This window comes from Macrobrachium nipponense, chromosome 4, assembly GCF_015104395.2.
Source record: "Macrobrachium nipponense isolate FS-2020 chromosome 4, ASM1510439v2, whole genome shotgun sequence".
Lineage (NCBI taxonomy): Eukaryota > Metazoa > Arthropoda > Malacostraca > Decapoda > Palaemonidae > Macrobrachium > Macrobrachium nipponense.
The window spans coordinates 35,996,935-36,023,812 of record NC_061100.1 but is presented as its reverse complement, the minus strand read 5'-3'; the positions used below and the strand labels follow the sequence as shown (position 1 = coordinate 36,023,812).

Genomic DNA, 26,878 nt, shown 5'->3' with positions numbered 1-26,878 from the left:
CAAGTCGCGACTGATGCCCATCTCCGATGTCAGGACGCGTTATAATGTACTTTTTTTGGGATTGTTCACGTTGATCGTACATGGTCCACTCCTGTACCCTGCGGTTTTTTACCCTAATTACAGTCAACATATAAAAAATAAATGTAAATTCTTGATAACCTAATACCTAGGTAGCTACTAGCCGATAAAATATAAACGTAAATTCACATCACAGGAGCATCTGATGTCTAGGCCAGTCCCTTACAATGCTCTTGATTGGCTATTGATAAGCCAATAAAGGGGCTGGAAACTCTCAGTCTCTCTCGGGAGAGTTCATAAAGGCAGGATGTATGTTCCACCTCTCCTGAGAGATACTTCTTTCAAAAGCATCCCTCAGGAAAGGTGGAACATAGGTACCTACATCCTGCCTAAAGTAGGTAGGTAACTAGTAGCTAGGCTATGAACTTTCGAGAGAGACTGAGTTTCCAGCCCTGTCATTGGCTTATCAACAGCCAATCAAGAGCGTCGTAGGGGACTAGCCTAGACGTCAAATGCACGGTTGATGTGAATCTACTAGAGGAACTATGAGGTTATTCAGCGCGGAGACGGAAATTGACAGTGAAAGGTCAATTTTCAAGATAGGCTAAGTAGGAATAGCTACGTAACCAAATATTTACAGGCTATACCTATCTAAGGATCGCCGTCCTACCCAGTACCTACCTAATACCTATCCTGTTGTCATTTAGGTATGTGAGGGATGCTAGCCTCTTGTAGTTATAATAATTGGTTAAGCTTGGTTAATTCCTTGCAGCAGTTGTTGGGTAGTAGTGGGGTAGAAATACTAGGTAGAATACCTTGAATCAAAATTCATCAAATAGCGTTCAGGAATCGTCGTAGTAGTAAAGAAAAGGTTTTGCCTTTAAAACGACTCCTTTGCCCGATCCGCTTGGCTCGTAGTTGTGCTGGATAAACTATAATTTCTCTGGGGTACCATTTGTCTTTTATAAATTCTTCCATGTTTTCAGTTTACCTTCTAACAGATCTGTTAATACCTTACCTAGTAGTAAAAATGTAGTGATTGGCTCCTCTTTATTTTCCTGATACAGTTGTGGCGAATAAATGATCGTGTGGAGAAGTGGACTGTATAGGCACCTATAATGTTGTTAGGTTTCATATTGGTCAAAAACCGCTAAAAGGGTATACATGAGAGCCTAACCTTGTATTTTGTATGTGTAACTGAGTTACGCATATACGGTTACAAGGTGTCGAAACGTTGACGACGAACCGTAACCACGTCAAGCACGTAACTTCATTGCATCTGTCCGGGTTGTTTACCGACGATGGTCACCATGCAAATAGCAGCTGCCGCGTATATTTATATACATTAGGCTATTTAACGAAGATGAAGCGAATAAAAGAAGATGGTGGCAATCAAGGTTATATACTAGAAGGGTAGAATACATATACGTACTGACTGACCAAAACAAGGGACTCTACTATGGACGGCCTTGTTCCTAGTCGGTGTCAACAAGTTCAGTAACCTCCGTTGAAACGCGTAAAATACAGGTCCCGTCCACACATTGCGTAACGTGCAAAGTGATCTCCCTTTGATTCGGGGCCCAAAAACCGACATTTCCGGGACGGAGGGCGAACGGAGCCTCGAACCTCGCGGGTTCGGGGAACCGTCCACACTTGCGTTTTTATTACAAGAATCGGTTACAACTTACAATACAAGGTTCTGTTCGCATGTGTGTACCCACTTTTTAGATAACAACAATACCATGCTCCCTTTGAGGTTTCCAAATTACAGGGAGATATCTCTTCGACCCAGTTCAGTACTAAACATGATAACACGCTAATATTATTAATGAATAGTACCAGTTATACTTATGTTAACTTCAACGTTTATTAGGTCAAACTACATTCAACATTTACTAAATGTGGATCACAAGAAAAATTAAATGAAATGGAGGGACACTGAAACGCACTTGCTTAATTTAAGGCTAGAATGAAAATTAATTTGATATCTAAAGGTTGAACATATCAAATAGGTAATTATGTGACATAAATTAATTACACATAAGGAGGTTACAATTCAAAGGCACTCAAACAAACAACTATTGCAAGGTTCAAAGAATAAGGAAACTCGACCTTTCTAAAGCATATACATACATCTCAACACGACATCAGATAATAAACTCAATAAGAAAACCTGAAGAACCCGTCTGTCGTTCGTCGACATCGTTCCGTTTAGAATTCAGGTTTTATTTGGAGGTGGGGGAGGAGGCAAGTTATACAATTACTGCGAATACAGAACTTATTTACAAAGTTCACAAGAACATAAAAGAAACGTTAAGATAATTCTAAAGTTCGTTATCAAAAATAAATTTAAAACATAATATTCGGGAATCTCAGCGTCTTTGTTAAATGTAGTGAATTAACTCGTGCTGTGTGACAATACAAATCGGGTGATGTCATGCCCATAAAGCACACGCAATTACGCACGTACTGCAAACATGATGGAAAGCGGCAAAGTGACAAGCATTGGGCATTGAATTTTTCTTAACTCAGTTGCAGACGTAAGCAGCTTTTTCATTAACACGGCTTCCAGCTACCCTCCAATTCTCCCTTTTCGCTTCTTCTCTAGTTAATACAGAAATTATTCAAGCAATATCATAGTAAAATCAAACAAAATAATGTAAGAGTGTTTCATATACATACATTAAGCTGCAAATGTTCTTTAATACCCAGTTCGTTCTACCTCGGAATTTATGTTATTTTCATACATGTAAACCGATGGAGAATTTTTTAGATGACGATAATTTCGTCCTCTAGTGACATATTACTGAATAGGCCAACAAGTGAGGTTGTTGGCCCGGTCGGTAACTTCATTGAATTTCTCCTCTGTTCGCTGGTTCAAATCCACGACGAAATTATTATCAACTGAAAATTTCCCTTTTTAACATATATAAAAACATATTAATTCCGAGGTAGAGCTAATTGGATAATAAAGGACATTTATAGTTAATGCACACACACATATATTGTTTGTGCGGTGTTTTTACGTTACATGGAACCAGTGGTTATTCAGCAACGGGACCAACGGCTTTACGTGACTTCCGAACCACGTCGAGAGTGAACTTCTATCACCAGAAATACTCATCTCTCACCCCTCAATGGAATGCCGGAGAATCGAACTCGCGGCCATCGAAGTAGCAGGCCAAAACCATACCGACCACACCACTGAGGCGCTACACACACGCGCGCGCGCATATATATACTATAGTCTTTTCAACATTCTAAGTTCGCTAGGGCTGGGGCCAGAAAAAGAATGCAGTGGTGTCAAACGTCTCGTTAGAGCTTGCTTAAGTGAAATTTAAAAAAAAAATTATTCATTTAAAGATAACATCGAAACATATTTGGCTTCACATTATGTGCAGTACAAACCTAATTTCTTTATAAAAACAAAGAGACATGGTAAAATTTTGGTCCACGCTGCCAAGCCTCAGTTTCCCTGACACTTGGTCAGCGAGGACATTTAAATGGACGGCACGATCTAGAACAATAACAAGCAGCCATATGGATACCCCCAACAGGCTACTAGCCATAGCGGATCAATTTTCCTCATGGTCAATATCTTGACTTCAAGGTCAAGTAAAATGTTTATAACATTCTAAAATATTTCATGTTAAAGAAACAAGGGGTAAATGGTAATTCATTTTTCCCTCCTAAATGATAACTACTTTATATTACCTGCAAAGGCACTGAAAAAAGTCGCGTAACCTGTAAGTACAACTGCTAAAATGGCATATGGTCCCTTATTAAATAGCTTGAAAAACCATTCCTGCCGAATCACCCACACAAAATTGAAATGTTAATACATTAAACACATTATGGTATTATTATTATAAGAACTACGATTATTATTTCAAAAAGAACGGAAAATCATTACGAACAACCAAAATTTATTGGTTGTTTCTTTAGAAAACGAGTTAGTAAATGACATATCTCAGGTAAAGCCATAAAAATATTCATTAAGCATATGGCTTAATCTATTCTTTCGTTTTAGATTGTAAAATAAAAAAAAGCTTGCTCTTATTCCTTAAGTATTCATTAACCTGTCTTGAAAAGGCAAAAGATAAATATACAGATACAGATATAAAGGATATATGGATGCGCTCATAGATATAGAGAGGCTGTCTATATCTATGGATGCACTGCATTACCGCTAAACTCTCTGATAAGTGCCTCGATTTTATAGTGAGAGGATCCGTGAAAAGGTTTTAAATACTATGAATTTCTCCGAGTAATTCCTAATGAAGTAATCTCGAGGACACAGGAAATGTGCCACACATTAGTAATAAATCTCAAATTTGATGAGAGCAAAATCTCATAAAGTGAGAATAACATGAATTTGGTACAATCTTTCATGTCAAGGAGGGATAGGAATGGACAATCGCCAAAGTGGCTAAGATTTGCGGATATGACACAGGTAGATAACATATGAATGACGAATTTGACGGAGGACCTAGGCGTCACGCAGCGCTGAGGTAATGATAATGCAGTGCCATAATATTGCTTGCACGAATGTCACTTAACAATATTTATGAAACAAATGGGTACACAACGGCCACGAGAACTAAAAATCGAGACAGGCAAATGAACTCAATGAATTATTGATATCTCTCAGAGCTAAATTACTTTTTTCAGCAACGATTTTAAAATGGATCTCTTCTAAGTTTTGTTTGTTCCTACTGCTCGACTCATATATATATCTATATATATATATATATATATATATATATATATATATATATATATATATATATATAGTACTAAAATATCCGGACCATATAATTGAAAGAAGCAATTCACAAAGCAAACGTAATTTTCTACCGACCCCCTAAAGACAAGACCAGAGATACACCCAACAATAAAATAATAATTCCCCACCTGGACACGATTAAGAGACTAACCAACCCCCTCGGAAAATCGAACCCTTTTGTATTTACTTACCCAAACACCTTAGGCTAATCCCTGATTAACGTCCAACAAAAGACATCTCCAAAGGACTCTGGGGTATACGAAATCCCATGCCAGGACTGTGACCAATCTTACATCGGATTTACAGGTAAATCCCTTCCCCAGAGATTAATACAACACAAACGGTCAGTTAGGTATGGACAACAGAACTCGGCTATTTTCAACCATATAAATGAACATAACCATAGAATAAACTGGAATTTGTCACGTGTAATTTATAGCAGCAACTGCCGGTACAAGAGTCAAATGATGGAATCGGCCTTAATAAAAGAGAGGCAGGTAATGAACATCTCAAAAGGAGCATGGATTTCAGATACGATCGACAACGTCTTAATTCAACCAACACTTAAGAAGATTAAAGGAAGATTATCAGCGGGGGGGACTTAAATTGGCTTGTTTGTGGATGGACCTCTTGGTATAAATACCACCTTTTCTGTAAACCTTTCTCATTCATCTACCTGAAGAGGGAGACAGCAGTCTCTGAAATATAGTACTTTTTTCTCTATATTTTGGTGTTTTTATGGGCTCCTTTTATTAGATGGAATTCTGTTGTTACAGAACATTTTTACCAGTCATTTTCAGCCCATTATGGAATTCAACCGCCTTTCCAGGATTCTTCACTCACTTCCAGAAGTCAAGCCAATTTTTCGCAAGTTTGAGAAAGAACTGATCAGACTACACCGGCTGAAAAACCAAAAACACTTTTTAGAAGAATGCCTCAAAGAACAAGTACTACCAAAAATGTACGGATTCGGGAGATGGACTCTGCAATCGGACCCCTTCCCTCTCTCACACAAGATTTTCCTGGAGGAAAGAATCACCGATACGAAGAACGACATCTTCGTACTACGCAGATTGATATATGGAACCCAGTCTAATCTTCGCCTCCTCACTACGGACCACATATACAGGTATCTGATTTCATTCTGTTCCGACATTGCTGCCTATAATAGCGTGACTCATTCCAACAGACTTCTACGCAAGTTAAATAACCTAATAGACAATAGTGCATGGAATAATCTTGAGCAACAAGACAAAGTTTTAAACTTATCCAACACCCCCCTTACTGTAAATCAACATTTAGTTTTAAATTTAGGCTTATCCTTCGCCCTTATGCCAGACCGCAAAAACAACCTAGACTTCATAGTGGGTTTTGATAAATTCATATCTGACAAAAACTACAACCGTGAAGAGATATGTTTAAAAGGAGTGTTACTAAATGCTTTAACTGACTTACATAAGAAATATCCTGTTCCCCGCAGATTCATGATAGCCATCCACTCCCTAAAAAAGTTAGATGTTATAATAAGTAGATCCGACAAAGACGGCAAAATCGTAATAATGGACAAAGACTTCTACCTTGACAAAATCAACCAGCTCCTTAGCGACACAAACACATACGAAAAACTGACGAAAAATCCCCTCCAAAACGGTCCCACAGAATTTTTTCGGAAAGTAAGATTAATTGGCAAAGACAAAAAGAGTATTGAACTATTAGAGAAATTTAAAGTAATTAATCCTAAATTACCCTATACTTTTATGGCCTTCCCAAAACACACAAAGACAATCTTCCATTCACACCTATCGTTTCATGTGCCGGAGCTTTCAATTACAAAATTTCTAAATGGTTAGCTGGCCTCCTTTCCCCTTTTTTAGGCACTTTTTCTCCCAGTCACATTAAACATTCGGAAGATTTTTGTCACAAATTCAGAGAAGCACATATACCACTTCACAACATAAAACTTTTAAGCCTTGACGTAGATTCCCTGTTCACTAAAGTACCAGTACAGGACGTTCTTCAGTTTTTAAGGGTAAAATTATCCCCCTATTCAGATCATTTCCCATTGGCGCTTGACAAAATAATAAAGCTAGTTGAATTAAATGCATCTAATAACGTATTTTCATTCGAGGAATCATTCTACAAGCAAAAATTCGGGTGTAGTATGGGTAGTCCTTTAAGTCCTGTTCTAGCCAATCTGTACATGGAATACTTTGAAACTACAGTAATAAATGCAATAAAACCCAAAAACATGCTGTGGATGAGATACGTGGATGACATCCTAACATTTTGAGATAATAGGTGGGGCAATTTTAATGAATTCCTCTCGAAATTAAACACATTAGTGCCCAGCATCAAATTTAAAGTTGAATGGGAAACAGACAACAAAATTCCTTTTCTTGATGTTTTAATAATCAGAGATACGACAGAATACAAATTTACCATATACAGAAAACCAACGTTCTCATTTTCATACATTCACTACTTTAGCTTTCACGACATTACTATCAAGATAGGTGTAGCTAGTAACTTGTTCTTAAGAGCCTTACGAATTTGTTCCCCAGAATTCCTGGAAAAAGAATTTGAACTAATTCGCAAGCAACTTTCGTCTTTAAAATATCCTGACCATATAATTGAGAAAGCAATTCACAAAGCAAACGTAATTTTCTACCGACCCCCTAAAGACAAGACCAGAGATACACCCAACAATAAAATAATAATTCCCCACCTGGACACGATTAACCCTTAAACGCCGAAGCAGTAAATAAAAAAATGACTCCCGTGTGCCGGAGGGGTTTGCGAGTGAGCGCGGAAGCGGAAAAAATATTTTTTTCAAAAAATCACAGCGCGCTTAGTTTTCAAGATTAAGAGTTCATTTTTGGCTCCTTTTTTTGTCATTGCTTGAAGTTTAGTATGCAATCATCACAAATGAAAAAAATTATCATTATCATATATAAATAATGCGATATATGATAGCGCAAAAACGAAATTTCATATATAATTGTATTCAAATCGCGCTGTGCGCAAAACGGTTAGAGGTAACAAGTTACTTTTTTTTCGTTGTAATGTGCACTAAATTGCAATCAATTTGATATATAACACATTGTAAAACAATAAAAGCAACACAGAGAAAATATTATCACAAAATGATGCATGAATTCGTAGCGCACGGACGTAAAAAAATAATTTTTTTAAAAATTCACCATAAATCGAAATATTGTTATAGAGACTTGCAATTTGTTTCAAAATGAAGGAAAATGATTGAATATTACGATACTGTAAGAGTTTTAGCTTACAAATGCAAGTTTTTGACCATTTCGAACGAGTTAAAGTTGACCAAATGTCGAATTTTTGTTTAAAATTGTTTTTTATATGCAAATATAAAAAAATGAGAAATGCTACAACCTTCCAATAATTTTTTGTTATATTGTGCATGTTTTTGCGCACATTTTCATATATAAAACTCTAAAAAAAGCGTAATATGAAAAGGCACAAATATTAGGAGAATGTGACCTACGCGTTTCCGAGATTTTCGGCCGAGAATCGGCGCGCGGACGGAATAAAAATATTTTACTCAAATATTCACCATAAATCGAGATATTGTTCTAGATACTTGCAATATGTTTTAAATTGAAGATAAATGATTGAATATTACTAGATTGTAAGATTTTTATGTTACAAATGCGTGTTTTGACCATTTCGGTTGAGTCAAAGTTGACCGATCGTAGTTTTTTTCCTATTTATCGTACTTTATATGCAAATATTTAAAAAATGAGAAATGCTATAACCTTCCAATATTTTTTGTTATATTGTGCATGTTTTTGCGCACATTTCCATATATAAACCTCTAAAAGAAGCGTAATATGAAAAGGCTCAAATATTAGGAGAATGTGACCTACGCGTTTCGGAGATTTTCGGCCGAGAATCGGCGCGCGGACGGAATAACAATATTTTTTTTAAATATTCACCATAAATCGAGATATTGTTCTAGAGACTTGCAATATGTTTTAAATTGAAGATAAATGATTGATATTACTAGACTGTAAGATTTGTATGTTACAAATGCGTTTTTTGACCATTTCGGTTGAGTCAAATTTGACCGATCGTAGTTTTTTTCGTACTTATCGTACTTTATATACAAATATTTAAAAAATGAGAAATGCTACAACCTTCCAATATTTTTTGTTATATTGTGCATGTTTTTGCGCACATATCCATATATAAAACTATAAAAAAAGCGTAATATGAAAAGGCTCAAATATTAGGAGAATGTGACCTACGCGTTTCGGAGATTTTCGGCCGAGAATCGTCGCGCGGAGGGAAAAAAAAAATATTTTTTTCAAAAATTCACCATAAATCGAGATATTGTTCTAGAGACTTGCAATCTGTTTTAAAGTGAAGATAAAGGATTGAATATTACTATATTGTAAGATTTGTATGTTACAAATGCGTTTTTTACCTTTTCGGTTGAGTCAAAGTTGACCGATCGTAGTTTTTTTCGTACTTATCGTAATTTATATGCAAATATTTCAAAAATGAGAAATGCTACAACCTTCCAATATTTTTTGTTATATTGCGCATGTTTTTGCGCATATTTTCATATAAAAACTATAAAATAAGCGTAATATGAAAAGGCACAAATATTAGGAGAATGTGACCTACGCGTTTCCGAGATTTTCGGCCGAGAATCGGCGCGCGGAGGGGAAAAAAATATTTTTTTCAAAAATTCACCATAAATCGTGATATTGTTCTAGAGACTTGCAATTTGTTTTAAAATGAAGTTAAATGATTGAATATTACTAGATTGTAAGATTTGTATGTTATAAATGCGTCTTTTGACCTTTTCGGTTGAGTCAAAGTTGACCGATCGTAGTTTTTTCGTACTTATCGTACTTTATATGCAAATATTCCAAAATTGAGAAATGCTACAACCTTCCAATATTTTTCGATATATTTTGCATGTTTTTGCGCACATATCCATATATAAAACTATAAAATAAGCGTAATATGAAAAGGCACAAATATTAGGAGAATGTGACCTACGCGTTTCCGAGATTTTCGGCCGAGAATCGGCGCGCGGAGGGGAAAAAAATATTTTTTTTCAAAAATTCACCATAAATCGAGATATTGTTTTAGAGACTTGCAATACGTTTTAAAGTCAAGATAAATGATTGAATATTACTAGATTGTAAGATTTTTATGTTACAAATGCGTTTTTTGACCATTTCGGTTGAGTCAAAGTTGACCGATCGTAGTTTTTTCGTACTTTATATGCAAATATTTCAAAAATGAGAAATGCTACAACCTTCCAATATTTTTTGTTATATTGAGCATGTTTTTGCGCACATTTCCATATATAAACCTTTAAAATAAGCGTAATATGAAAAGGAACAAATATTAGGAGAATGTGACCTACGCATTTCGGAGATTCGCTGCCGAGAATCGGCGCGCGGAGGGAATAAAAATATTTTTTTCAAATATTCACCATAAATCGAGATATTGTTCTAGAGACTTGCAATTTGTTTTAAAGTGAAGGTAAATGATTGAATATTACTAGGACTGAAGTAATTTGCTTACCCCCCCAAAAATATTTATTAATATTATATATATATACTATATTATATATAATATATAATTATATATTATATATTATATATATATATATATATATATATAATATATATATAATTTTTTATACGTAAAATATATATATTACATTCTTCGATTCTGGTACCAATACATAAATAAAAGGAATGCAGGTGACACTTCTCTTTTCGCATACAACGAAATGTCTTATTATTATTTTATCATGCACACATTCAGATATATAAAAAATTGTAATAAATATAAAACTAAATATAAAATAAATGCAGAATACTCACTCGTAATCCTAACTCTTCGTTCTATTCTTGTTTTCTCCCTCCTCCATTGAAGAGTCTTGCATTTTTTTCCACTCGACATGACGAGGTACAGGTGGAGGAGGAGGACACGCGCCCTTACTGCTGATGGACCCGGCGGCCCCGTGCGCCCTCCGCTGTCGGTTTAGGGGGCGCGCTCCAATACAAGACCTTAGTGTGGTACTTACGGTCACACTCCCCTATCCTGCAAAGAGCAACTTTGCAGATACGACAGAAGAACCGGGTGTCTCTCCTTCTGCCATTCATATGGCACACCCGGCACCGTTTCTGCCTTCGCCCTTGTAAGGCCTCCAGTATGTGTTCCCCTGGCTGCAGCCGACACACAGGGTCCACTACCCGACGAGAAGCGGTGATGGCGGGGCCGGCAGCAAGAGGGGCGTCGTCAGCAGGGGCGGCGGCAGCAGGGGCGGCGCAGCAGGGGCGGCGGCAGCAGGGGCGGCGGCAGCAGGGGCATCGTCAGCAGGGCGTCGTCAGCAGGGGCGTCGTCAGCAGGGGCGTCGTCAGCAGGGGCGGCGGCAGCAGGGGCGGCGGCAGCAGGGGCGGTGGCAGCAGGGCGGCGGCAGCAGGGCGGCGGCAGGTCGAGCGAAGTTGGCCCTCCTATCTGCCCTTTCCTCTAGGGGCCAGATCTGCAGCTCGGGGCAGGGGGTCGGTCAGTTATGGAAGGCCACTCATCGGGATCGAAGTTGATGAGGGCATTCCCGGCTGCCTCTAGGAACTGATGTGGGTCAACCTCGGAAGATTGTCACCGCGGTGGGGGGGTACCCACAGTACAGTATGTAGGCATTTTGGAGGGCCAACTGAAGGATGTATTTGAGGAGCTTCTGTGTCCACCTTTTGGTTCTCCTGGCGAAGGGATAGTACTGGATGAGCTGATCAAAGAGATCAACTCCTCCCATGTGCCTGTTGTAGTGCCCAATGACGGTAGGCCGCTCGGTACGAAACTCCTCAAACACAACTCGGCCCTGTCGACGTGTCTTCTTCCGCTGTACGATCTCTTCTTGGATGGGTTCATGACTCGTCGTAATCATGGGGACAAGTCGGATACCCTTCCAACAGACGACGAAGACAGCTCCCTTCCGCCGCCACTCTGTCTCTCCTCTTGCCAGGTGTTGCGGATGACTAGCGAACCTCTTGAGGACATTCGGGGCCCCACGCACCAACCGAAGGGTACCACTAACGTGAACACCTGCTTCATACAGTTCCTGGGCCAGGGATACCGAGTTATAATAATTATCCATAAACAGGTGATATCCCTGGTTATGGAAACGTCCCACAAGGTTGAATACAGTGTTACGCAGCGTGGAGAAGACCCCGATATACACTGAAAAGTCCACAACGTATACAGTGTTGGCCTCCGGTAATTTGTCTCCCGTGAATTTCAAACCATGATTTCTTTTGGCTTCTTTGGGGTTATACACTTTTAAATACTGAGACGTCCTTTGTAAGGCATCATCCCCTCATCCAAAGACAGGTTCTTTCCAGGAATCACGAGATTACTACACCGCTCACGGTATATAATCCAACACTGTACGCACTAAAATGAGGCGATCACTGTTATTCCGGGTATGGCCCTACGGTTGAAGGCGTTGAAGTACCTGTCCAACGCCAGGAAATTATCACGGGACATAACGCCAGGCACATTCGGCATACATAAAAAATAATTTCTCCTCCAATATTGCCTGATGTCGACAGCAGGTGTCATACCAAAATAAATGTGGAGCCCCAAAAAATGCGCCATGTCAATGAGGTTGCAACCCCGCCAGTAATACGACAAGGTCGTCCTCAGCTCATACCGGCAGTACCGAGCGTAGTCCACCGTCTCGTGTACCAGGTATTCCAGCAATTCCCGCGTCAGGAAAAGCTGGATGAACCCCAAAACAGTCAGGGGTACTGGTACGGTCATCCCAGGGGTTGCCGTGAAGGGGTGCAAATTAGGAGGGGTGGGGTCCTCCGTCCACCCCTCGTCACTCTCCGACGATCGACCTTCACCTTGGCTGGCGCGACGAGCCGACCTTCTACGTGCCCATGCGCGCGCGCGCGCACGGGTGCGGGCACAATATTGCACACTACCCACCACCGTTGGCCCATCACCCTCACTTAGGCCCTCACTTTCTGTATCGTCCTCTGCGATAAAACTTGACCCCGTATCCCCACCCTCCCCCTCCTCAGATTCCCCCTCGTAAGCACTGAACCCACTGAATTTGAGCTCACTTTCGGGATGTGAGCCTCGAACGGACATTGGGGGCAGATATTCATCTATGTCCCTTGGTTGGAGGCCTCCCAAATGCTTACGAATGCCCCTAAGGACGCCCACATGCTTCTAGGGGTAACCAAAGGCATACGCTGTGTTCCTAAAACACTTTCAGCCACACGTGGCTGCACAGACCGGCCTTGAGGCGCGGGGTCATGCTGGGTGCTTGGCCCTCGCCAGCATCCAGGTCCAAAACTCGCCTTCACGATCCCTTCCGACGGGTAAAACGCGCCATTTCACGGTTCACACGCGTTGAGACATATCTACGAATGTCCTGTAGCAATACAAATGCTCAAAGTCTCGCACAAGTCCAGAAAAAAACACGCTTTTCACGAAAGATCGCTCTCGGATGGTGCGCTACTATGATGCTGGCTGGAGCGAGAAGAAGGGGAGATATCGCGCAGTGCACACTGGGTCACGCTTCAAAACAAAACAAGGCCTTGATCCGTGAACTCCCAGCATCCCCCAAGGCGCGTGATTCAAAAGTTTTAGGCTGGTAGGCCCATAAGTATTTTTCCGCGAATTTTAAAAAAAACTTTTGTATGTCGACGTAAAAAATACGTCCAGTCGGCACCCGACAGACAAGTTTATCTCGACGTGAAAATACGTCCAGTCGGACGTTTAAGGGTTTAAGAGAATAAACCAACCCCCTCGGAAAATCGAACCCTTTTGTATTTACTTACCCAAACACCTTAGCCAAATCCCTGATTAACGTCCAACAAAAAGACATCTCCAAAGGACTCTGGGGTTATACGAAATCCATGCCAGGACTGTGACCAATCTTACATCGGATTTACAGGTAAATCCCTTCCCCAGAGATTAATACAACACAAACGGTCAGTTAGGTATGGACAACAGAACTCGGCTATTTTCAACCATATAAATAAAGAACATAACCATAGAATAAACTGGAATTTGTCACGTGTAATTTATAGCAGCACTGCCGGTACAAGAGTCAAATGATGGAATCGGCCTTAATAAAAGAGAGGCAGGTAATGAACATCTCAAAAGGAGCATGGATTTCAGATACGATCGATAACGTCTTCATTCAACCAACACTTAAGAAGATTAAAGGAACATTATCAGCGGGGGTGACTTAAATTGGCTTGTTTGTGGATGGACCTCTTGGTATAAATACCACCTTTTCTGTAAACTTTTCTCATTCATCTACTGAAGAGGGAGACAGCAGTCTCTGAAATATAGTACTTTTTTCTCTATATTTTGGTGTTTTTTATGGGCTTCCTTTTATTAGATATATATATGTATATACATACAGATATACATATATATATATATATATATATATATATATATATTACACACACACACACACACACACACACATATATATATATATATAATATATATATATATATATATAATATATATATATATATATATATATAGTTCTTAACAATGTGGAAAATAATACAACGAACACAAATATCACAAATTGGAATTGGATTATGATGCTATTTAGACATGATGTCAAGCGCTGAGACCTATGAGGTCATTCAGCGCTGAAAGGGTTCGAAAATACTGAATCCTAGTCCTGGCATTCTGAATCGTCTTTTCCCCAATCCAAATTTTATTTTTGTTGTTGAATATTATTGTATAAATTTTTTCATATCATATTTGACAATCGTTAAAGGTGAAAACAGTCCAGCGAACGTTTTAAATTTAGTGTTACCAATCTCTGCTGCTCTTCTTTTCTATTTTCTCGACAGTAAGTGAACGGTGAGGAAAAGTTCTTAGTAAATAAGTTACAACAATAATGAGTTAAAATTGACACATTACAGCGCCTTGTTTACAATTACCAGCCGAGCCTTAAGATCCTGTGTTCCAAAGATCTGACCCTATTTATGGTTCACAGTAGCATAAAAGCAAAATTGGTGTGACTTGCTTTTGTTATTAATCCATAAATGCAACGATAGTATAAGTGTTTTAAGTACGTTGTTTACATTTGCCAGCTGAGCCATGAATCTCCTAGTAGAGGATCGAGGTCCATAAATAATAGGCTCGAAATAGAGACTTGGCTGTTTTGCGCGTTTCTTATGTTCACTTCAGGCGACAACAACAATACATGTTAGATGTTTCAAATACTCTGCAGAACCTTGCAAGATGGCCGAGTCAAACGAGTGTTTTAATATTGGGAGCACAGTTAGTTGCAAGACTTGTTTCCATGAAGAGTTGCAGGGCGAAGTGTTAGCGTTCGATTCTCACGTGAAGCTTTTAACCTTGAGTATCCTTTTAATACCACTCTTTTATACATCCAAACTGACGGTAGATCAGGCTAAGCCATCCTAGCCTGGTTAGGTTTAGGCCATTGTGTGGTGTGTTAGCTAGAATATACCTAGCTTAGTGAAATGGGATGTGTATATACCTGTTGTACTATTTTACTCTGAACCGTTATTGAGTATTAGACCAGAAAATATCAGTTTCCTGTGTGTTAATGGAAAATTTTTACTTTCAACCTTTACCTAGGTGGGTATCGCATTTTGTGCTTTAAAATAGGTACTATCATCCTCCCATGTTTAAATGTGTCCTTCAAACGTTTCTGGGGTTAATTTCTTTAGCAAATAATCTAAAAAAAAAAAAAACAACTTAGGGTACTTGGACCTTACTTAGGGTAGAACATCACAGCAGGCCAAGCAGGCCACCTACCATCAATGCAAGCCACCCTCCGAAAAAGTACATTATAACGCGTCCCTGACACCCGAGATGGGCATCAGTCGCGATTGTTGTTGTGAGAAACGGAGCTAAAGACCTCTACTCTCCTTTCGAAGTAAGTATTTTCTCCAAAGTTAGAAATTAAGGCCAAATTTTAAGTTTATTTAAACAGAGGTACTGAAAACGGTCTCAAACGTAGTGCAAATCTCACCAAAACGCGTTCAACATTTTTACTTACAACTCGAGGTATTTAGAATTGACGCCATCTCGATGTTTACGGAGTAGCTTGTGTCAATAAACTAACCATTTCCTGTGATAAATCGCGACACCACTTGTAACCCACAGACGCTGGAGCACTTTTATCACAACAATCGAAACACGATTTCTCATCAACAACAAGCCAGGCGTAAACAGCTGTTTGGGTAGAAGATGACGAGAAGCGTGCTCTTGGCTAATTTTAAATAAGTAGTAAAACTTCAATATTTTACATATTTATGATGATTATTTGAAAATATTCGTTATTGAAAAAAGTAACTCGACTCTGACTCAAATTTAAGTAATTATTTTTCTGAATTAGAACGTTCTTTCAAGTTCTGTATTATGACGTCACGACATCTTGACTTTCGTACCTATTGTAAATAATTGCTATACTCAACTGTCATTGCAGAAACAGTTTACCAGTTTATTCATGCAGATTGTTATCAGCTATACATGTAATTGTTATAATCGTAATGCGCTTATATATCTTTATTATTTACTTTTTGGATATATGAAGATGTTTTACTGCTGGATTATCGCCGTAGTGTGACGCAATCGTTTTTGGTCCATGGGCCTCTGTCTGTTTTCGCACCATAAGAAATTATGGGGCCGAATTTGCAATGACCAGAAAGTCGTTTAAAAAGAGGAAAGTTAGCATTGAGGGGCATATGTTTGACTGAGAAAAAATTTATTCAATAGCTAGCTTGTAAAAAATACTTGGTTATAAAAACTTGATTGACAACTAAGCAGCATGTCTACTATGGGTTTCAGAGACAGTGCAAGCACGTTTTTGGGCAATACCTATTTTCTGTAAACGAACACTCGTAACAGAACGAGATTTTGTCTTTAGTGCATTACCCCCAGTGCCGTAATTTATAAGGGTATCGTGAATCACTAATCGTAAAGAATAACTACACTTGTCCTTGTACTAATAGACCAAAAACTCCATTATCCAGAAATGGATAGGAACACACCAGTAAACAGCTCCACCTACCCTCTCCCCCCACCTCCACCGCCACCCCTGTCCTTCTTCCTTCCTTCACCTTCCCTTCTCTCTCTCTGAAAGTTGTTGCAGTTTAAACTTATTTTCTATGATTTTTCCATCTATCTATCTAATAATAGTAGTTTACATTGTGGATATATCTAACGATTCACTCGGTTGTATCTGCCCATTGAACCGATATATTTATACACTGATCCACTCACTCTCTCTCTCTCTCTCTCTCTCTCTGTTTTCTTTTATCGTAATTCGAAAAATGAACAAGAAAATATATTTCATACTTGTATAGCATTATTAAAATACTTTCAAGTTTTTTAATTCAGTCGTAATGATGAATGTAGGTGCATCTACTAGTGCTCGCAAAATGTTAAGCAGGACATAGGTATGTAAAAATTTAAAAAATGAGAGAGAGAGAGAGAGAGAGAGAGAGAGAGAGAGAGAGAGAGAGAGAGAGAGAGAGAGAGAGAGAGAGAGGACGGAATAAAGGAGGACATTAAAATACCTGGAAATGAAAATCCCTATAATCCAATAATTATAGCCTCAGGGTTTGTCTCGAAAACCATTCAAAGGTCTGTCACACAAGTGTAAAAGTTGTTTTGAAAATTGGCAGACATGTCTCCTCATAGCGTATAGTGTTGCTGATGAATGAGGTTGTGTTGTTTATTGTTAATTATTAACCTCCTATATACCCTACATGGTTGGGGGACCCTTTGTGAATGCTGGTTTGTTCCGATACGTAATACAAACCCTCGGTCCTTTAACAATAGGAAGGTAACTAGCGGCAGCTGGGACGTCGTAAGCTTCGAACAAGGGGAGAACGGTAGTTAACTGCTTGTCCGGTCGTGCGCTGCGCCGCGCGCCCGGCGGTGAAGAATCACTTTTGCTTTCGGCCGTGTGTGACAGGACGTGTTCGTCATCGCTCTGCCCGCTATTTTCGTCGTGTGCTTTGGATTGTTACAATTTCTTCTGACTGGTTTGTGTGTGGTCTTGAATGAAATTGTAAGTACTTTGTTTTCATTTTTCATTGAGTGAAGATTAATTAATCATGGATCAAGAAGAGCTTTCGCCGCGCCCATACCAACTGCCCGTAGAGTGTGTCCCGGTTGGAGGGGCGTAAATGCGGCGGATTCCGCTCTTACCCAGATATTGATCCTCATGAGTTATGTTTTCGGTGTCGGGGGGCGAGAATGCTCCCGAACCGAACCATGTGATGTATGTGTAAATGGTCCGAGGCGCAGTGGGTGCTGTACGAGGGTAGGAAGAGGCGTAGGTTGACCAAGGAGTCGTCGGAAAGCTCTCCAGCGACTCCTTTGGTTACGGATACCTCGTCATCCTTCCTGCCTCCAGCTCAGCCCCCACGATTTGCGCCTTCTCCTGCGGGGGGGGGGTTTCGGAGTCCTTCTCCTCACTCGATCCGTCGAGTGTGGAGGAGGGTGCCCGATACCCGGATGTGCAATTGTATTCGGGGTCTTCCGTCCGCTCTGGGTGGGGTTCGTCCTCCCCCAGGCGTGAGGGTGCCCCTCTAACTGACCCGACTGTTCCTCCCTCAGGTGTGCCTTCTGTGAGTGACGACCTTGGACAGGTGTGGGCGTCGTTGGGACTGCAGGGCGCCCCCAGTATCCATGGGCTTGATTCAACGGCTAGCGGGGTCGGCAGTGGTAACTCATGGTGTGGTTACACTACGACCAATACGGTGTCAACACCAGCGTACGCCGCCCCTCTCATGTGGTGTATACGCAACACATTGCGTCAGTGACTCCAACGGCGTCAATTCAGATGCCGATCGCTGCCGTGCTAAGAGGGGCGTGCCGCCGCCACCTGGGTTTTATGTGCTGCGACGCCCTCGACTTTCGCTGCCCCAAAAGTTCAAAAGCCCCTGGATCTACCGCCCGTCCCAATGATGAGTTTGGCTGAGATGGAGAGGTCTGTGACGCCGGATTATGCTGCCAGTACCTGCCGTACCTGCAGCGAGTGTTGCTGGCCCAGCCCCTCGCGCCGCTCCTACGAAGCGCGCGGTGCGGGGACTCTAATGTTGATGTTGCTGCTGGTGCTGGTCCTGCTGGTGCTGGTCCTATTGTGCTGGTCCTGCTGCTGCTGGTCCTGCTGCTGCTGGTCCTGCTGGTGCTGGTCCTGATGGTGCTGGTCCTGCTGCTGATGTTCCTGCCGCTCCTCCGTGCCTGCCCCTGCCCACGTCGCGTCTCGTCATGGAGGTGCTGCACCGGTCTCAGGTCTTTTCGGACAGGATCAGTCGGGGCGTGTTGCTTCGGCAATTGGCCCGACTTTTCCGTGGATGGAAGACCTGACGTCCGTCCTGAGAGAGCTGACGAAGAAGAGGAAGAAGAAGGAAGATGTCGTCGTCGTCTTCATCGTCTTCTTCGTCGTCTGTTGCCGCCTCTTCCCCTTCGACTTCTAAGGCTTCCAAGCCGAAGAAAAAGAAGGCTGCCTCCTCCCCCCCTAAGAAGGCTCCTACGGGACCTTCGAAGGGCCCGTCTCGCTCTGGCGTGACGGGGGGTGCTTCTGCTGGTCCTCCTGTTCCCTCGGGAACGGGGCCCGTCTCTCTTCTGAGAAGAAGAAGAAGACGGGGACCAAGGATGTGCTGGCTACTGCTGGTACATCCGCGCCTGGTCTTAGTAGCACTGCTGCTAAGTCAGGTACCGGCTCGACTTCTCGTTCGCGAGAAGGTCCGAGTGTACGGTCTCCTTCGGGCGACCGTGCAGCCAATGTCAAGACGCCTGAGCTTGCTCACCGTCACGACAGAGGCACGGAGCAGAAGACTGTCGAGAGTCGCGCAAGTGACGCTCGCCAGGCCAGCGGCCGCTCTCGTAGCGACCAGCCGGTACCTCGGGTTGACGTGACGGTCTCTGACCGGCCACGGGTTGAGGCTGAGAAGAGGTCCCTCGACCAACGGCACCAGCTTCGGCTGGTACCAGCGGTTTGACGTGCCGTGAGGACGCTCACCGGTCTCACCGCGAAAGCGAGCTCTGCAGATCACCTGACCGCCGCTCCCACAGGGACCGGACGGAGACGGTGGCCAGCAGCAGCTCGTCTGACGCACGAGATCGGGGTGGGGGTCGACGTGCTCAGTCGAGCCGCTCGCCACAGGTGAGGCGCACGACCAGGCCTGCAGCACGATCCCCACCGCGGGTTGGTGATCGGCTGCAGCCCCCCACGTACGCTGGTCCCTGCCAGCGAAACGGGGGGGGAGCGTCAGGTCTGTCTCTCCTATACCTTCAACTTCCTCGGGCTACACCGGGAAGAGCGAGGTACCCAGGAGTGATCGTGAGAGGTGCGCCGCTCACGATCCCGCCACGACGCCGCACGAACCAGGCATGGTTGTAGGACCAGCCAGGTCGTACGCGCAAGTGGTTGGAGGCGACCGTCAGGGGTCTGTTGCTGTTCCTCCTTCTGAAGGAGGAGGGTCTCGAGAGCTGCTCCTGTTGGAGGACTGGACGGTTCCTACTCTCAGGAACGCTGTAACTCCTGAGATCCAGAGGAACTTTGCCCAGGTTATTGCGCTGATTCGTCAGCACAACGACCTTGGGGGAAGGATCGCCGCTACCACCATCTGAGCCCACGTCCCGGCTCGATCATTTTGGGGCCCGAAGAGAGAACCCAAATTGACGGTGGGACTGCCGCGATCGGAGCTTGCAGACTCAGTCCTTGAACCAGGTGGAGTATTTCGTCTCAGGACGAGAGGACTCACTTAAGTCAGGACGGTCTTCCAAGCTACTTCCTCCTCCTCTGCAGCGACAGCGGAAGTTCTACGTGCCATCAGTAGATCCAATACCGCCCAAACAGGTTAAACCCGGAGCTAGCTAGGCTAACTCCAGGTGTGTCCTGCAGCAGCTCCTGTCAGAGAACCTATGGTTCTCGCAGCAGGAGGCACTGGGCCTGGAAGCTACCGCTATGGCAGCTTTCCAGGCAGTCTCTTGGTTGGATCTGTGGTCCCTCACAGTATCCAAGGTCGCGGCCGACGCCGGGGGCGCTGCCCTCGAAGACGACCCCGACTTCAGAGACTGTGCCAGTCTGGAGGTAGGGCCATTTCCTACCTCGCCCATCAGACGGCAAAACCTGTGGGCCAACTTGGTTCTCCGTCGTAGGGACGCTGTCCTTACACGAGTAGCCAAGGGGGCCGGGCGTGAAGCGGTAAATGGACTACGTAACGGACCAAATGAAGAGTTCCTCCGCTCTCTTTCCCGGAGAGATGGTGGACGCTGCGGTGGAAAGACGGCGCACTGATGACAGTGACCGTCTGGTTCACCAGGCAGTTACGAAGGTTTTTCTGGGCAACCTCGTACATCTGCGGCTAAGCCTAAGAGTTTAGCTAGCTTCTCCGGCTGCTAAGACGGCTGCTCCATCGAAGCCCCGAGGAAAGACTCTTCCTGCTTCAACTTCTAGTAAAGGAGGCCGTAACCAGCCCTCCTCCCAGCCCTCCTTTCCCCGAGGAGGTGCTGGGAAGAAGTCGAAGCGAGGTGGGAAAACGCTAGGGACGGCGTTCCCCTCACCAGCTGCCGGAAGTGGGGGGGTGCCTGGCGAGCCATTGGGCAACTTGGCAGCGCTACGGTGCCGAGACCTGGATAGTAGAACGTCCTTCGGGAGGGATATCTACTACCCTTCGAAATCTCGGCCACCCCTCACCTCCAACCCGGTCCATCTGCAGACATATGTTCTGGGATCCTCAAAGGACGACGCTCTTCGGCAGGAGATCAAGACCATGCTGACCAAACGAGCTGTAGAAGTCGTAGTAGATCGGTCACCGGGCTTTTACAGCCGCCTTTTCTTAGTGGAAAAGGCATCGGGGGGCTGGCGCCGGTGATAGATCTCTCTCCCCTGAACCGATTTGTTCGCCAGACTCGGTTCAAGATGGAGACGGCACGTTCCGTGCTGGACTCCATCAGGGAGAACGACTTCATGCTTTCAGTGGACCTGAAGGATGCGTATTTCCAAATACCCATCCATCAGTCCTCCAGAAAGTACCTCCGCTTCATCTTCGACCGGACGGTGTACCAATTCAGGGCACTCTGCTTCGGTCTCTCAACCGCCCCCACAGGTGTTCACGAGAGTGTTCACGCTGGTGTCTGCTTGGGCCCATTCGCACGGGATACGTCTTCTGAGGTATCTCGACGATTGGCTGGTCCTGGCGAGCTCCCGCTCGCAGTTTGCTGCAGGACAGGGATCGACTTCTAAAGTTTTGTCGCGATCTGGGGATCGTGATAAAACTACGAGAAGTCCGATCTCGAACCCAAGCAGAAGATGAAGTACCTGGGTATGCTGATCGATACGGTAGCAGCTCAAGTCCGCCCCGCAGACTTGAGGATCAGCAAATTCAGGGAGGCAGCCGGCCGGTTCCTGTCTCGGCAGGAACAGGCAGCTCAGCAATGGCAAGTCGTGATCGGCCACCTGTCGTCATCGAGAAGTTAGTTCCTCACGGACGTCTTCACTGCGGTCTCTCCAGTGGAGACTAAGGGAGAGTTGGTCACAGGTAAAGGATCCACCTTACTTCCCCGTGTCCATCACGGAGAAGGTGAGGCAGGACCTAGCCTGGTGGCTCGACGACAGGAACCTCTTAAGAGGAGTGCCCCTACGCACTCCCCCCCCCGGAGATGCTGCTGTTCTCAGACGCATCGACCGAGGGATGGGGCGCACACCTGGAGGTTGCTGGCTGCAGGTGTGTGGGACCATCACGACAAGCACCTTCACTCAATGTCCTGGAACTCAAGGCGGCGTTTTACGCTCTCCAAGAGTTCCAAGACCGCTTGATGGGACACTCAGTGGTGTTGATGTGCGACAACACCACGGTAGTGGCATACGTCAACAAGCAGGGGGGCCTAGTGTCTCTCCCGCTACACCAGTTGACGGTGCAGGTGCACGAGTGGGCCACGGCTCATTCGATAGAGCTGTCAGCACGCTACATTCCAGGCAAGAGGAATGTAGTAGCGGACAAGCTCAGCCGTCGGGATCAGGTAATAGGGACCGAGTGGTCCCTACACCCAGAAGTGGCGGAAAGGCTCTTCAAACCTGTGGGGGCGTCAGTCATAGACCCTGTTCGCCACCCCGGCACTTAACAACAAAAAAACTTCAAGTTTTTTGCTCAGCCGTGCCGGACCCATGGGCAGCTGCAGAGGACGCTCTTCAACACCCCTGGGACAACCTCTTCGTCTACGCCTTTCCTCCCTTTTGTCTGATTCGGAAAGTGATCAGCCGAGCGCTGGTCACTCCCAATCTCAGGATGATCCTGGTGGCTCCCAAACGACCTCAAGCGTTTGGTATCCGGACCTGCTGGCTCTTCTTGCAGAAGAAACCGAGAGAGATGCCCCACTGGCACAACCTTCTAGCCCAGCCACACGTAGAGCGGTACCACCGAGCAGTCCAGTCCCTACAACTTCACGGCTGGCTGTTATCCACCATCTCTTGCGAACGAGAGGCTTTTCTCGCAGCGCAGCAACAGAGATGGCTGGACACGTCAGACAGTCCTCTGCAGCTGTGTACCAGGGGAAGTGGGGCCGTCTTCTGTGGTTGGTGTCGTAGACGGGGTCTATCTCCTTTCAGAGCCACTCTTCAGCAGGTAGCGGATTTCCTCGTATTTCTTCGCCGAGAGAAGCTCCTCTCAGTACCCACAGTTTAAAAGGATATAGAGCTGCACTGGCACTCGTCCTAAAACTGAGGGGACTGGACATCTCGAACTCGTTCGAGATCTCCTTGCTAATGAGGAGCTTCGAAAGGTCTTGCCCACCCAGGGAGCTCAGGCCACCTGATGGGATGTGACTCTCGTCTTAGGAGTTTGACTCGAAGACATTCAAGCCACTCCGAGAGTCGTCAGACAGGGATCTGACCCTCAAGACCCTCTTCTTGCTGGCCCTGGCATCGGCGAAGAGAGTAGGGGAACTTCATGGTCTGTCCTTCAATGTTAAACATTCCAGGGGCTGGGGATCTGTGACGCTCGATTTCGTCCCGAATTTCGTAGCTAAGACTCAGAATCCGCGATCCCTGACGACAGGTTCGAGTCTTTCACAATCCCCTCCTAATGGATTCACCGCACGATACGGATGAGATGCTGCTTTGTCCTGTGAGGGCGCTACGGCGCTATCTGAAGAAGAAAACTCGACACCTCAGGACCTGAGTGTCGACGCCTCTTCGTTAGCACTGGGGTTACCAAGAAAGAAGTATCCAAGAACACGCTTTCTTTCTGGCTGCGTGAGGTGATCAGGAGAGCGTACGAGGCTGATGGTAGTGACGACATCCGTACGCTCCGACCGAGAGCCCACGAAGTCAGAGGTATTGACCCTCTTTGGCGTTCCGCAAGAACTTCTCCGTGGCGCAGGTCCTGAAGGCAGGTGTCTGGGCCAACCAGACTACCTTCACGTCCTTCTACCCTTCGGGATATTGCCCACAAGTCCTTGGATACTTTTTCCTTGGGGACCTGTGGTGGCTGCTCAACACGTTGTGTAAGCTTACCCAGCACCCGAGCAGGCAGAACAGCATCGATTCCTGGTGTGACTGTAGGAATTAATGGTTGAATGAGAGTGCGACTGGCTTCTCTTCTCCATCTTTCTCTCTCTCTACCTGTGGGCAGAGGGTCACGGTCGTCACCATGCTGGAAAGGAATCCGATGCAGGTAAGCTACTCAACCGAGCCCCCAATCTATCCCTTTAGTTAGGGATAGAAGCAAATATCCTCCACTCCCTCCAACAAGGGGGAAGGAGTGGATGCCTACTTGAGACAAACCCAATAACTTTATGTTGGCTCCTGTACAGGAACAAGTTCTTACAATGCTGGTACGAAGAGATACGCTTGCCTCTCTCTTAGTACTTGGCTCAGAGGTCTGACCATTGATCCTGCGGTGCACACCCCGATCAATCGGACAGAGGTTTGGATCCCTCCCTTGCTCTTACGACCAGGGAGCATTCCAAGGTTGGACGAACACCAGTCTGTTCACCAAAAAGACTCAGATTCCACCCACCAAGAAGTGAGTCTTCCTATTGTTAAAGGACCGAGGGTTTGTATTACGTATCGGAACAAATGACAATTTGTCGAAAATTGCATTTTCCTAACTATACAAACCTGAGGTCCTTTACATATAGTCCCACCTCATACCACCCCTCACTCTGCAACTTTTTGCATGGGCCTAAAGCAAAAGTGATTCTTCAACCGCCGGGCGCGCGGCGCGCGCACGACCGGACAGCAGTTAACTACCGTTCTCCCCTTGTCGAAGCTTACGACCGTCCCAGCTGCCGCTAGTTACCTTCCTATTGTTAAAGGACCTCAGGTTTGTATAGTTAGGAAAAATGCAATTTTCGACAAATTGTCATTTTGTGTTGGGTAAATATTTGGAGAGAGGTTGGGAAGGAATCCGTGCGTGCGCTAATTTTCATCACGAAGACATGTTTAAACATAATAGCCACTTGATTAGTTTCATTTTTATGACAATTTGTGTGGTTTATGTATGCTCTAATTTTAGTTTAAAAATATTAAAAAAATTTTCATGCACAACAGTTTATATTGCAGTAATAAATATTATATTAGTTAGTAATAACGAACATGGGTACATCACGTAGGGCAAAGGGAGTGGGTCCACTTGCCCCTCACCCGGATATGGTCATTTCAGCGAGTGAAAAAATATGGCTCAGGTTTACTATGTCAACTGAACGACTTAAGGAGGTTACAGATTCTTTAGTAACGAACATTGACCCTCCAAACTGGGTATAAGACTATAAACAAAACGTTGAAATTAAAATTGGTGAAATTAGGCTATTGTATTGGAAGTATATATACATAAATATTAAAGCAATTTTATCATTATTGCATTACTATGACAACTAGAATTATGGAAACAGTTTATAATAAGGAACGGCGTTATGTGTGAAGCCTCCACTAATGTGGCAACGATGATTTTGCCATTCTTAGCATGCAAACATTAAAGCATGCAAACATTAAAGGTACATTATTTCTGGCATACGATTATTTAAGAAATTCAAAATACTAATAAGACTGAAATCAATGAAAAGTGCTAGCAAAAACAAAAAAGCAAAAAAAAAAAAAACGTAGTCGTTCCTCTATGCACTTTTCCGTATTCATTCCTCTATGGTTTTCGGCAGCCAGAGTACGAAAACGTTAGAAACATTTGATTTTATCTACGTTAGAATATCTGTAATTTTTCGGGGTAATTTGGTTGCAAAAAAGGGATAATATACATGAATTAAATCAAAATTTTTAAATAACATGTAAATTTAAACTAAATAACGAGTAAAGTAAACAGTTGTTCCGACACGGCATACAAACCTTCGGTCCTTTTACATAGGAAGGTACTAGCGGCAGCTGGATAGGTCGTAAGCTTTCGAACAAGGGGTCGGTAGTTAACGCTTGTCCGACAGGCGCGCAGCGCGCGACTGGTAGGTAAACAAATCACTTTTTGCTTTCGGCCTCTGCGTGCGTGGGGACGTGTATCATCGCTCTCTGCCCGCTTCATCGTCGTTTGCTTTCGCATGATTGTGTTTTTCTTTTTCTATGTATCTAGTGAAAACTGAATTGTAAGTACAATCATTTCATTGAATTCAATTGTGAATTAAAGGATCTTGGTTCACAACGCCTCCGATTACCCGAGTGCCGGACTGAAGGGCGTAATTGCGGGAATTCATTTTCCCAGAATATCCTCGTATTGTGGTATGCTCGGTGCCGAGGGCGGGAGCGCTCGCTCCGAGCGTATATTGGGTTGGAAATGTGTAGATGAAAATCGTAAGTAAGTGCTCTTTTCATTTAATATGTTTTTTTGACCTGTATGCCCGTTGCCGAACGAATGCGCTCGGCACGGAAACTTATTCAGTATGAAAGTGGAATCGCAAGTACAGTATTCTTTTTCATTTTCATATATTATTTTTTATTGTAGCAATACTCATTTTGGATCAGTTTACCGAGCTTGCCGGAGATTGATCCTTCCCCCTTTTTAATTTGAATGAAGTGAAATCGCAAGTGCAGTTCTTTTT

The 26,878-nt window shown here is 43.7% G+C and overlaps 1 protein-coding gene across 1 annotated transcript in view; it reads left to right on the top strand.

The window, feature by feature from the left end:
• Positions 1-14,937: 14,937 nt before the first annotated feature.
• LOC135210858 (protein LSM12 homolog B-like) overlaps positions 14,938-26,878 on the top strand; it is a gene marked incomplete in the record, with an annotated part of 46,492 nt that continues 34,551 nt past the window's right edge. The window contains 1 exon segment of the mRNA XM_064243757.1: positions 14,938-15,212. Coding sequence (XP_064099827.1) covers positions 15,092-15,212 — 121 coding nt within the window.